The sequence below is a fragment of the Oryctolagus cuniculus genome, chromosome 7 (genome assembly GCF_051225735.1).
Source record: "Oryctolagus cuniculus isolate XC-2025 breed Fujian yellow rabbit chromosome 7, ASM5122573v1, whole genome shotgun sequence".
Lineage (NCBI taxonomy): Eukaryota > Metazoa > Chordata > Mammalia > Lagomorpha > Leporidae > Oryctolagus > Oryctolagus cuniculus.
This window is the reverse complement of record NC_142873.1, coordinates 7419272-7432737: the sequence shown is the minus strand read 5'-3', so window position 1 is coordinate 7432737 and position 13466 is coordinate 7419272. Positions and strand designations below refer to the sequence as shown.

General features: G+C 55.1%; 1 protein-coding gene across 50 annotated transcripts in view; it reads left to right on the top strand.

The window, feature by feature from the left end:
• LOC149125275 (uncharacterized) overlaps window positions 1–13466 on the top strand; it is a 159500-nt gene that overhangs the window by 43601 nt on the left and 102433 nt on the right. For 17 of the 50 annotated variants that reach the window (XR_016236893.1, XM_089336810.1, XM_089336806.1 and 14 more), the window contains 2 exons: window positions 10594–10714; window positions 11039–12401. The exons of 6 other annotated variants lie outside the window; for them this stretch is intronic. Coding sequence is in view for 16 of the 44 variants with exons in the window: in XM_089336810.1 (XP_089192936.1) it covers window positions 10594–10714; window positions 11039–11335 (418 nt within the window). In the remaining 28 variants the exon portion in view is untranslated. Of the gene's footprint in view, window positions 1–10559; window positions 10715–10908; window positions 12402–13466 lie in introns of those variants that run through there. 27 more of the 50 variants (XR_016236905.1, XR_016236904.1, XR_016236901.1 and 24 more) reach the window with 3 other exon arrangements.

Genomic DNA, 13466 nt, shown 5'->3' with positions numbered 1-13466 from the left:
CAGCTCGCCCGTGTCCTGATAGCGGCCGCGTGTGGTTTAAAAGCACCTGGATGCTTGGGGCCTGCTTTCTTGCCAGCTTCATTTCTCCTGACTTCCCCATTCATGTCTCAGACCCTGGCTGCTTCGAATTCATTTCCATTTCTCAAACATACCCTGTGCTTGCACTCCTCGCCGTCTTTACTGTGCCATCTTTTTTTTGGAAGGCTCTTCTCCTCCTGACTCTTCGCACATGGGGCTTGGGCAGCACCTCCTCTGTGAGATGATATCGGACATCCGGTGCTGGCGTTGTGGTCACGTGGCCCATACAGTTGCCCGTGACCCTGTATTCAGAAGGGCTGTGTGCTTGCTTTAGTGGTCTACTGTCACTGTTCTGCACCTCTCAACTGTTTTTGAATAAGGGCTTTGCATTTCTGCCTTGCACTGGAGCTGTAAATTCAGTAGGTGGTCCTGAGGATGTCCCCGTGGTGGCACGCAGAGTACAGCCGTGACACTAGCCAGACGGTGTTACCTATCTGTCTGCACACCCCTTGTGGGCAGCAGCGCTCTCTGGTTCATCTTGGTTGCCACACCCCTAGGGCATGAGCGCCGTGTGGTAGGGGCTCAGGAAAAGGCGTGCTGTGAGAATGACTCCTGCCCTTGGGTCCTTTGTCATCAGACATTGAGAAACTCTCCTCTGCAGACCATAGGGATAAGAACCTGAACCTGAGTTTTACTTATTTTTTTTTTAACTTGGCTTTATGATCTAACTTAACTGTGCCCCCTCTGGAGCTTCAGTTTCTTTAAGGTTTCTTTTATTTATTTGAAAGGCACAGTTACAGAAAGAGAGAGAAGCTTTTGTCACTGGTCCACTCCCCAAATGGCTGTAACAGGCAGGCCAGGCGGAAGTCAGGAGCCTGGACTCATCTGGGTCTCTCACATGCGTGGCAGGGGCCCAGGTGCTTGGCCCATCTTCTGCTGCTGTCTCAGGTTGCTTTAGCAGGGGGCTAGATTGGAAGTGGAGCAGCTGGGAATCAAACCTGTGCTCATAGGATATGCCAGAGTCGCAGGCGGTGGCTTAACCGGCTGTGCCACAGCCCGGCCCCTGGAGCTTCAGTTTGCTTCTCTGTGAAGGGAAGGGCATGGCCATGGCTGGGCTGTCCCTCTCCGGGCCCTGGTACCTCCAGTTCCTGCTGTGTACTCGGGGTCTCCCCTTGGAACAGCCGTACAACCCTCAGCCGTCCTCCTCTGTAGTCTCACCTTCTTTCCTACCTCGTCTGTTTTATTGCACTGGGAAGACAAGGTGAGACTCTCCGTTCAGCACAAGCAGGACTTGTTGACATCTGGAGGGAAAAAACGAAGCGAGCAGTCAAAGCCCCTTCACTATGTCGGTGTTTGAATAGTGAAAGACCGTGAGCGCTGGAAACGCTGACAGGCCCCGTGTCAGGCTTCAGTCTCATCTCTGGGCCTATTGCTCTCTCTCGAAGAGGCTGGCACTCACGTCAAGCATCGTATGCAGAACGTGTATGCTGCTCAACCCCTGGCCCGGCCCGCTGCGTGCCGCTGGCCCTGCCCCAGGTGTTCTGGCCCAGGGCCCAGGGTTGGGACAAGGACTCAGGAGGAGGCCTAGGGTGTTGGCGCTTGGGCCCTCGGACCCCTTCTGTCGCTTTCCTAGGTTTCCTTTGTGGGGTCCTGGCTAAGATTTCACTGGCGACAAGGGCTGTGTTGCTCACAAATGTTTGCCAGTGTCTGCCTGGCAATCCGGAGCCCAGGGCTCAGCCTTGGGGTGGTGCCCCGGCCGGCCTTCTCCATAAAAAAGAACACGTGTCATTAGTGCTTCCAGTACGCCTACCAGCCAAATTGTCACCGAGGAGTAGGGCTCCCAGTCGGGCCTTGTCACCATCTCCCCTGGCCGCTGGCCGCATTTTGGCTGAGGGTCAAACGCCCTGGCACAGGCTGGGGCGCAGCTGTCGATAACACTGCAGCAGATGTTAAATGGCCGTGCAGCCCGCTTCTCCACGGGGTCCTGGGCACTTGGAACCGGGCCTGGTGCAGCAGGGCAGGAGCAGGCCTCTGCTGGCCACAGACCCACCTGCCCTCTGCCCCGCACCCTGTGGTATCCTCATTGTTGTCCCAGGGAACCTTCCAGTTGTCCTTGTCTGTGTGGCCCCAGCCCCGTGGGGACTGTGGAGCAGGGTGGACATGGCTTGCAGGAGCCATAATACCAGCTGGCTGCCGGGCAGCCACGGGTGCCTGGTGCCATGGGGGCAGAAAGGAATTTGCTTTCTCACTGGGGAGAAGGTTCTAATGTATGGGGGCAGCAAGAGAGCTTTCTCACTTTACCACCTGCTGTCCGCCTCCCTGCCGCTGTAACAAGCCAGGAGTCAGGGAGGAGACACTGGGCACGGTGTCCTTGGCTCTCAGGGAGGCTGGGGTGGGCGTGGGGCACACAGGCTTTTGGGAGGGTAATTTGTTCAAAGTGGTCCTCATAAGAGAAACAGCAGCCCTGGCGATGGGTTTGGGCAGCAGACGAAGCCTTGCCATTTGGCATGCGTCTGATGTGTTTCCAAGTTTGGGGAAAGAGTACACCACAAATGGCAACTGGAAGCTGAGTTCTGTCATTGCCCGCTTGGACCTGAGACCCCAGGGTACACCCCTCTGTGACTCCTCCTCACGGGTTGCAGAGCCTGGGCCACTTACAGAGCACACAGGTGGGCTTGAGGCCGTGTGACACACAGGGTGTTGAGGGAAGAAGGAGGAGGGTGGGCGCTTGGGTGGGGCTGAGGGAAGGCAAACAGAAGCAGTGTAGGGAGAGACAGCCTGGACCCAGGAGACCCCCTGGGCCCTGGCAGTGTCTGCGGGTTCTGGAATTACTGCAAATCAGCCTCACAGAATAGAGCCGGCCCAGAGGAGTGAGGATGCCTCCCAAAACAGCCACATTTGAGCCCAACTCTGCTGCACAGGAAGAGTTCTCGGGGTGGGGGTGGGGAGGAGGAGGAGGGATGGATGAGGGCCTTTCCTGGGTGAGGGTGACCTGGCTGAAGTGGCCGTCTCACCACCTGTGTCTCCCAGGGGCCCACACATCTCACAGGGGCCATGGCTCTCCCTTCCCATGGCAACAGGAGAGCGCTTACCTAAGACCCACCCTTTATGGAGTTTGCAGAAAACACAGACGGCCCTCGGCCCGCCTTGGGAGTGGAGGCAGCAGGAGGCGTATTTCACATTTGCAATTACGACACAATCTGGTCGGTGTGGAAGTGGGAGCTTGTTGACTTGAACAGCCCAGCTGTTCCTGGCTTCCGGACAGCAGTCAGAATATCTTCTAAGCGGAGGGGAGCAGTCTGCTGTGCAGGGCTCTGTGGGCCCCTGTGTGCACGTACAAGGCGGGTGGGAACCTTGAACCCTGCCTGCGCCGGGAGCCATGTCCTACGTGTCGTTCTCTGTGATGGGAGTAAGTCCTGTCTGCAGCTGTCTAAAGCCTGCATTAGAACAGTGTTATTTGGGCGTCCCACTCACTTGTCTCCCTTACCCCTTCTCCTCCTCTTATCTTTCTTATGAGCAAGAAGAAGGAAAAAAAAATCCTGCCTAGCAATTCAAGAGACTGCCAGCATCTCTCATGGGTGCCGGTTCATGTCCTGGCTGCTCCATTTCCGATGCAAGCCCCTGCCAATGGCCTGGGGAAAGCAGCAGAAGGTGGCCTAGGTACTTGGGGCCCTGCACCCACGTGGGAGATGTGGATGACGTTCCTGGCTCCTGGCTTCAGCCTGGCCCTTGCAGCCACTTGGGGAGTGAACCAGCAGATGGAAGACCTCTCTCTCTGTCTCTTCCTTTCTCTCCATAACTCTTTCAAATAAATCTTTAAAAAAATCTCGTTGCTTTCAGATCATGGCAAATTCTGCACATCCCTCTTTTCCCCAATGCCTTTGTCCTTTTCTCTCTCATCCTCTGAGCCTCTATGTAGGGACGTCTTTCATAATTTTCCAAGAAGGGAGAGAGACAGACAGTTATACACAGGCACAGAGAGATTTTCCATCTGCTGGTTCACTTTCCAAAGGCCTGCAACAGCCTAGACTGAGCTGGGCTGACGCCAGGAATCTGGAACCCAGTCGGGTCTCTCCCTGTGGGTGTCAGGACCCAAGTTCCTGAGCTGCTGCCTCTCAGGGTGTGTAGTAGCAGGAAGCTGGAATCAGCAGAGCTGACTCGAGAGCGGGCATTTGGATCTGGGCATCTCAGGGGGCATCTTAACCACTGTGCCACACCTTGGCCCCTGTGCTGGGCTTTCTCTCTCTGCTGGGAAGGCACACGCCCCTCTAGCTGCCAGGGTTCTTAAGCTGTGGCTCCTGAGCCTGCTCTTGGCTCTTGGGGTTTTAATTTCTAATTACATTTTAATGCCTCACCTGCTTTCCCTTCTCACCTTTTGAATTCCATTACTGGCTTCTGGCTTGTAGAGGAGGTCATCTCACAAAATAAAGCGGAATGCGATGGAAAATGTAAATGTTGTAGCAAATACGATTAATCCCTCTCTCAAGTAGAGAGTGCTGGTACACATGGCTGTTCAGCCGGAGCTGGGTCTTTCTCTGATTGACAGTGCCCTGGTAGAGCAGGAGTCGGTGTGAGCCGCCAAAGCTCTCGCCAGTGTTCGTGTTTGACGTTCCCTCATAAGGCAGTGTGGATGGGGTTTGTCCTAAATACGCCAGAACCCTGTGAAATGCAAGCCATCTAGGCAAAGTCGGCATCTTGTAAACACTTGGCACGTGCCAGCCGTGTGGCCAGCAGTGCTGATGTAGCTTCTCCTCGAAGTTCATCTGGTTCTGTTCCCAAACAACTGGAATAGGGCGGCGAGGCCGGTCCTGCTGCCTGCCCGTGCTGTGTGCAAGGCAGCCTCTCCTGCTTGGAAGTGGCTGTAAACGTCTCCTCTGTCGGTGCGCGCGTCCCTGTTGTCAGCTGCAGAATGTCTTCAGCATGGCCACACCACCCCTTCCTTGCCTGGCCGCTGCCGTTAGCCAGAACTATGGCCAAAGCTTCAGTGTCGGGGCTGGCGCCATGGCTCACTTGGTTAATCCTCCACCTGCGTCGCCAGCATCCCACATGGGCGTGGGGTTCTAGTCCCGGTTGCCCCTCTTCCAGGCCAGCTCTCTGCTGTGGCCCAGGAAGGCAGTGGAGGATGGCCCAAGTGCTTGGGCCCTGCACCCCATGGGAGACCAGGAGAAGCACCTGGCTCCTGGCTTCGGATCGGTGCAGTGCTGGCCGTGGTGGCCATTTGGGGGGTGAACCAACAGAAGGAAGACCTCTCTCTCTCTAAAGAAATTAAAAAAAAGCTTCAGTGTCAATGTACAGCTCACGCAAGAAAACGACGCTCATTTCTCCACCGTCACGCTCGTGTTGATCTGTCTGTTTCTGTCACTTTACCCTGAGGACTTGTTCTTGGAGAGGAAGCGTTGCTGCAGCTGAAGGCATTCCCATGCTGCACTGGGGCGCTGAGCGAGCAGGATTCCTGCAGGAGTCTCAGGCCATCTGTGTGAATAACGGTAGCTTTGTCCACAGAGCATGGCTGCCCAGAGGCGGGCTGCTGGGCTGGAGGTAGGAGGGGCGTCTTTGTCTGGAACAGCACTGCTGACCCCCACCCCCAGGGACAAGAATAACTGAAGTGGGAAAGGCCTGGGCCGAGGGTGGCCCAGCCCCGCTGGGCTCCATGTCTGGGGAGATCTGGTGAATTGGGAGACAAAGTATAGGGAATCCTCCAGACCACGTAGGCAGAGTCTGAGGGTCCATGATATTGGTGCTGTTTTGGACTCTCTGTGAGACCTCTGTAGCTCTCCCATTTGGGGTTACTCTCAGGCGAGGAAGATAGAGGTTTGATTAACTCTCTAAACTTAATAATGTTCATTTGTATAAGTTTGCTTGTTTAAAAAAATATTTGAAAGAGAGATCAATCTTCCATCTGCTGATTGACTCCCTCAATGACTGCAGGCTAGGGCTGGGCCAGGCCAAAACCAGGAGCTTCTCCCCGGACACTCACGTGAGTGCAGGGGCCCAAGCACGTGGGCCATCCTCCATTGTTTCCCAGGTGCATCAGCAGGGAGCTGGATCAGAAGTGGAGCAGCTGGGACTTGTACTGATGCCCATTTGGGATGCCAGCGCAGCAGATGGCAGCTTAACCCACCGTTCCATAGTGCTGGCCCCTAAATTTCCTTTTTTTAATGTTTATTTTCATCTTCTTGAAGGGGGAGAGGCAGAGTGTGTGTGAGAGAGGTGCTTTATCTGTTGATGGACTTCCCAAATGCTCACAACAGCCAGGACTGGCCAGGCTGAAGCCAGGAGCCCAGAACTCCATGTGGGCCTCCCATGCTGGGGCAGGGGTAAGCACTTGAACCGTCCTCTGCTGCTTCCCCAGGATGCACTGGCAGGAAGCGGGATCAGAAGCAGGGGAGCCTGAACTTGAACAGGCACTCTGATGTGCGCTGTGCGTGTCTCAAGTTGGGCTTAACCCCCATCCTGAATGTGCAGGCTTCTGTGCAGAGGCCAGCCTCCTTGCTGTGTAGTTACGTCTGACATAGTAAGATGTAAGGAGCCGCAAGAGAGGAATTCAATTCCTCCAGAGAAGGCCGGCACCACGGCTCACTAGGCTAATCCTCCGCCTAGCGGCGCCGGCACACCGGGTTCTAGTCCCAGTCGGGGCACCGGACTCTGTCCCGGTTGCCCCTCTTCCAGGCCAGCTCTCTGCTGTGGCCAGGGAGTGCAGTGGAGGATGGCCCAGGTGCTTGGGCCCTGCACCCCATGGGAGACCAGGAAAAGCACCTGGCTCCTGGCTCCTGCCATCGGATCAGCGCGGTGCGCCGGCCGCAGCGTGCCGGCCGCGGCGGCCATTGGAGGGTGAACCAACGGCAAAGGAAGACCTTTCTCTCTGTCTCTCTCTCACTATCCACTCTGCCTGTCAAAAAAAAAAAAAAAAAAAAAAAAATTCCTCCAGAGAATAAGGGGGAAAATGGAGAAGACCTGTTTCCCGATGGTGCCATGGGCCAGAGAGCAGCTCTTCAGGCCGCTTGCAAATGAGTTGCAGTTCTTACCTAGCCTGAGATGGTCAGGTCCTGGAGGGGTAGGGACGTGCTGTTCGGCGTGGCCACATCCTCCACGTCCTCTGTCGCTGGGGGATGTGTGTGTGTGTGTGTTGTTTTTTTTTTTTTTTCCTCTCCAGGTGTGGCTGTTGGAGAGCCGCAAGCGGGGTACTTTGAGAGAGAGCAGGCGCTTTCCACCCTGGAAGGCCAGAGACACAGCTAGAGTCCGGGGAGAGCTCTTTGTTCCTGGGCTCCTGGGCCCTCCCAACCCCAGGAGGAGCCAGGTCTCGGCCCACTTGTGCTTGGGCTGGACCCTGAGTCAGGGTGGTGACAGAGCTCCCCCTGCTGGGCTGTGCGGGTATTGTGGGAGGGAGGGGTCCCACGCATGAGGAGCCCTGCTAGGATCCTGCAGGCTCCAGTGTGGGTCCTCTGTGCCTGGGTCTGCAGACTCCAGCACAGAGCCCCACTGAGTTCCTGAGGCGTCTCTCCTCTGCTTTCTCGTGCTCACGGCTGTCAGCAGCTACTTTGTTTATGAAATAGAAATAAAGATAACGGTGGAAATGCAAGTGGCAGCGTGGTGTGGTCAAGCCACCATCTTTCCAGCATCCTCTCGACTCTAGCCTGGCCCAGCCCGGTATCAGACCTGCCCCAAGGAAGCAGATATTATCATGGTTTAGAAATCACCTCGAAGTCTCCAGTATACTTGAGAGCATCTTTGCCTTTATGGCTGGTTGGAGTTGCTGTGCAATATAACCTGATCCTGTCTCGAGCTGGTTTGTCTCAGCTTTCCGCTTCTCTAGTCTGATTTAATTTCCCATTGGGCCTTTTCTGTCCAGATGTGCTCTGCTGGTTTCCACGCCCCTAGTCCCTCTGCTCTTTGGACTGGTGACTTGGGTTTCTAGGCTCTGGTCTCCAGGAGCAAGAGTCCAGTGTCAGCCGGGGACCCCCTCTGGAAGGTGGTGTTCAGACAGGGCCCCTGACGTGCAGTGTCACAGACACGGGGTGGACTTTGGCTTGAGTGTTCAGTCCTCCCTGAACCGCAGGGCTGGGACTGAGGGCCCGTCCTGTGACCGCATTTCCACGGTGGGTTTGGTGAAAATACTTTTGGATACTCGAGGGTGTCTGCAGGATTTTCACTGCTCTCAGGAAGTTCACACACAGTGAACTTTCTTTCTCAAAAGAAAGTTAATTTTGCTTCTACTCTGAGAACGGAACAATAAGGCATAAAATAGGATGAGCAGGGAAAGAAGTGGGATTGTCAAACAAATTGGAGGCGAGTTCTGTAAGATCCTCTTCTGTCCTGCTGTCCTTGTGTCTGTGCGTGCAGAAATTAGGGCAAAAGCGGCTTAAACAGGGAAAGGATTTTAAAAGGAGGGACGCCTCGTCTCTTGGTGTTTCATATTCGCCCTCCTCAAATACCAGGACCGGACCCATTGGTCTGGCTGTTTAATTCCTGTTTCTAGGACACGGAAGGAAATCTAGAGTTTTAGAGCTGTTGGAAAATCAGAAGGGATTTGATTCAAAACCCTCATTTTATACCCGAGGTAGCTAAGGACTTGACGAGAGAGGGGAGCCAGCCCGGGGTTGCGCGGTGAGGCGGTGGCCGGTGTGGGAGCAGCCGGTCGCCTGATTCCCGGCTCCTTCTCTGCTGCTGCCAGGGGAGGAGAGGGGCCACAGACACGGGAGAAATGAGGTCTCGGTGTTGCTGCCCTCAGCCCGACACCAAGGGGGACCAGGAGGATGCTGTGTGGAGGCAGGAGCCAGCTGGGGCTGTTCTAACGTCTGGCGCGGTGCTTTGAACTGTCAAGCTGTGGAGGGCCCGCTGAGAGTGAGGCAGAATTCATGGCTAGGTGTTTACTAGATTCCTCTCAATTTTTGCAGTACGAGGTGTGTAAGTTATGTATTTAAAGGAGTATCCAAAAACCTCAGAGAAGCTGTTATGAAATATTTTGTTTTATTGGCAATGGGACAAAAAGTAATTGGGCCTTAAATCCAGGCAAGGGGGAGCAGGGAGCTGCAAATCAAGGGAAATGGTGGAAAATTAGGTCTTCGTGGCGAGGAATGTGTACATACGAGCTGCCTGACGCTGCAGGGAGAGAACTACTGCCCCGTAAATCCCCGTAACCCCTTTAGCACGAGGCGGGGCTGTGCTCAGCGGGCCGCCAGAGGAGGCCTGCTTGTCCGACCCACCACGGTTCGTGGGGAGACGGGGCTTCTTCCTGTCCCGTGTTGTCAGAAATGGGATGTGATTCAGACCGGCTCCTGTTGCAAACAGTGCTGCCGGATCCCGGCTGTGAGCATATTCCTCAGAGCGCTGTAACAGCCTCCCAGCGGGCAGAGGGGGGCTTCAGCCCCTGGCAGCCTGGCTGGGGGTGGGGGGAGTGGTGGGTGGGTGGGGAAACGTGAAGCCCTTTGCTGGAGGGCACTAGGGCCCCGCTGCCGTGCCACCTGGCTTCATTAAATCACACTGAAATTGTGCCTTATTATCTGTCTACTGGATACATAATTCCTATAAATTATAAATTAAAAAATAAATAATAAACACCTTTTTAATTGCCTGTCCTCTTTTTCTCTTGTCAATTAAAGTGAACTTGCAAAGCTGCTTAACACAGAAAAGCTACGCAGACATCAACTCTTGTTAGATGTGGCACAAGCCGTTGCACTGATTTTCCCATAGCTGCGAGGATTAATCACAGATAATCATCACAAAAGAATCACACCCATATAAATAATATAAAAATAGCAAAACGCCCAAAGTGGAACGGCTGAGAATGAAGAAAACCACTTGAAAATGAATAGCTCCGATCTCCTTGGCAGGAGCGAGGGCGAGGGGGAAGCTTGGGCTACAGCTTTGGCAATGCCGGGTCCCCTCTGGTCGACCCACTGCCCCTCAACAATGGCCCCACTCTCCAGCGTTAAGCTTGCTGGCTGGGTTCACTTCTACCACATTCTAGACTATTCTGATTCCTCTCTGAGTGGGATGCACAGGCCACAAGGGTGCGTGCCACGGGGTGAGGCGAGAACATGTTGGTCTTCCCACCATGGCTTCATGGATTCGTGAAGGGGTAGGAGACTGAAGTCACTTCTGTTTTATTTCAGAGGGAGAGTGAGTCAGAGAGGAAAAGCTCCCGGGAGCTGGTTTACCCCCTACATGCCCCCAGTGACCATGGTCAGGCCAGGGCCGAAGCTGGGAGCTGGGTGCACATTCCAGGCCTCCCACGTGGGTGGCAGGGGCCCAGTTAGCTTGGGCCATCACTGCTGCCTCCCAGGGTCCACGTTAGCAGGAAGCTGGAGTCCGGAGTTGGAACCAGGGATTGCACCCCGGTACCCTGATGTGGGACTTGGGTGCTTTGATGCGAGGCTAACTGCCTGTCCTGGAAGTTAGTTCTGAAGAAGTGGTACTCTGTATGTGGACAGTGAAGGCGCCCACACCACTGTGCCCCCTTAGAGCCGGGCGCTTGGTGACGGGCTGGGCAGGGTGAAGCTCACGGGGATGGGGGCCCCATTGGAATATTGCACCTTCCATAGGTGCGGCTATCCTTTGTTTTCTCTCTCCGTGGAGTGGAGCAGGGTGGAGTTCCCTGGGATCTCAGACTGAATTGAGTGCGCACTGCCACGCTTCTCTCCAGACCGTTGACCAGAAGTGGGTGTCCACCCAGGCTGGGCTGACTCAGCATCTGCAGGTACATTGAATCAGCATCTTTGCACCTGAAGTGCCTGTGTATAAGGAGCTCTGCTTGCAGCTGTGTGGGGATTCCTGGCTGTGCTGTTGGGGACAGACCCTAGGGCGCCTCTCCCCGTGCCCCGTGAAGCCCCTGGGCTCCGGGAGTCGGCGTCTCCAGCTGCTCCGCCTGTTGCTTCCCATTTTAACCTTCAGGTAACGGCTCTTCCTCCTTCGCATCTCCCGGGCTGCTGCGTCTGTCAGTCCTGAAGACGGCGCCTGAGGTGTCTGCGGGCTAATGAACAGCTGCGGGAAGATAATGAATGCTCTCCCACCTTCCTCGCAGCCGTTACCACCTCCCCGCAACACAGCCTGCAACATCTGTGCCTCGCAGCAGCCGCACTGTGAAACACCCTTCCCTGCTCTTCACGAAACAACTGTCAGGCCGGCACCCACGTTCAGGGCGAAGCTTACAAAACGCTACAAGAGGCGAGCTGCGTTCTGGCAGCCGCAGGTGCTCCTCTCTCCATCAGAGGGGCCCTGGAGGCCACGGGGAGATGGGGACGAGAGGGCAGTGACGGTCTGCCTCCAGTCCGTTCTTGTCGAACCTGTAGGCTTCTGTACCAGCTCAGAGCTGCTTTGACAGTCACCAGAGGGGAGGCGGGCCCATCTCAGATTTCAGGTACTAAGCCAAACCTGTGGGCACCATCCAGACGGGCTGTTGGTCCTAAGCACTTGGTTTAGCCTTTCCAGTTCCTGCTGGCAGCACATGACCCGTTTCTGACAAAGATGTTTTTGAGGGGCCAGTGCCACAGCTCACTAGGCTAATCCTCCGCCTGTGGCACCAGCACCCCGGATTCTAGTCCCGGTCGGGGCACCGGATTCTGTCCCGGTTGCTCCTCTTCCAGTCCAGCTCTCTGCTGTGGCCCGGGAGTGCAGTGGGGGATGGCCCAAGTCCTTGGGCCCTGCACCCACATGGGAGACCAGGAGGAAGCACCCAGCTCCTGGCTTCGGATCGGCGCAGTGCACCGGCCGTAGCAGCCATTTGAGGGGTGAACCAACGGAAGGAAGACCTTTCTCTGTCTCTCCCTCTCACTGTCTAACTCTGGCTGTATGAAAAAAACAAAGGTTTTTGTAGGAACTTGCTTTATTCCAGGTGCATGGGATGATATTGCCCCTGAAAGGTATGACCAGAATGGCTTCAATCCTGATCATAATTTTTTTTTTCTAATCTGTGAACGGTAGTATTTTAGACACACCGATGTTGGCAAGATCGAAGCCTCTCTTAAGTCTTGCCCATCCCACCCTCGCTACCCCAGGGGTGTTTCCAAGTAACCCAGGGACTGTGTCATCGATGACCATGAGGGGTTCTCTCCTATGTGTTCTGCAGGTTCAGCCAGCTGGGGGTGGCTTTTACCCAGAGGCACCTGAGGGAGGGTACATGCTCCCACCTTCCTGACTGGGGGATGCCTAACACTGCTCCCACCGCGACCTCTCCAGACATCGCTGGGCTCAGCAAGGGCACCAGGCTTGCTCCTGGTCCTCCGTGCCCTGGCACAGCAGGGCTGGGCTTTGAGTGTCACAAATGTACTTGCTGGGGTTCGGCTAAGTGTTTTGTTTTTGATTTGGGTGTTGGCTATGAATACACTCATTTATCTGTACACTTATGTGGCTCCCTTGGTATGTACACTGTATTTCAATAAAACGTTTAAATGAAGAAAGAAAACGTCCCCTTCACTTCTGCGTGTGGCTCCGGCTTCTCCAAGGATTAGAAAACCTTGAGCATTAGAGAACCTTCTTTGCTCATCTCGCCACTGCTGGAATCCCAGCCCCCTCGCCTTGTAGGCCACTTCTTCCTCCTGCAAATCAGCCCTGAGCAGCTAAGAACCTGGCATGTGTGCTGGGCCTGTCACTGGCTCCACACAGGCCATTTTTAGCTCTAGCCAAGATCACCCAGCATCAAGTAATTAAACTAATGTCAAGTCTCGAATTGCCTTGCCCAGGGGATGTTTATTGGTGTTATGCAGGAAATAATGTGTCATTATGCAAATGCGATCCAAAGAAGTTTGAACAGGAGCAGGAGAAAGATGCTCTTACCAGAGAGACCTACAACTGCCCCTGCCCAGAGCAACGTCGCGTCTTCCCAGAGTCTGACGGTCAGAGGCCAGAGATAGGGAGCCAAGGAGGGGTGTTCAGTGCCGCGAGGTTGTGGAGACACAGGGTTGTGGAGCTGAGAAAAGCAGCCACTTCCTAGAGACTGAGAGCGCTTCCAGCTGCGCCACCTTCCAGCCTCTGGTGCCCAGAGCTGGCGAAACGAGGACCTGTTGTTTCTGAACGTAGGAGTACCTCCACTCCGTTGTCTGGTGGTAGTTTCTTCCTTCATCTACGGGTTCCATGCTGCCTGAGCTTGGCCTACAAAGGCTTCATGCTAACTGGGTTTGGGGAGAATGCAAGCAAAAGCCCACCTTGGCCTTTGAGGTGTTCAGTGGGGCACGAGACAAGCAAGAGGTGTTGGGTGTGAACCCGCAACCTAGGGCAGCACCTGCCTGGCCTGGCGACGCTGCTACCGCACTCCAACCCTGCTTCTCCAGAGAACAGCTTGCCTTGTGGTCAGAAGTTCCTCCCGAGGTGAAGGGGCCAGGACCAGACCCGACCTGGGCTGCCCGAACTACTGCAGGAGACCTCACACGTCACTCCAATCTGATTTCCACGCTAACAGTGCTGCTTCCAGCACCACGGCGATGGATAATCAAGACGACCAGCAGAAGACTCCA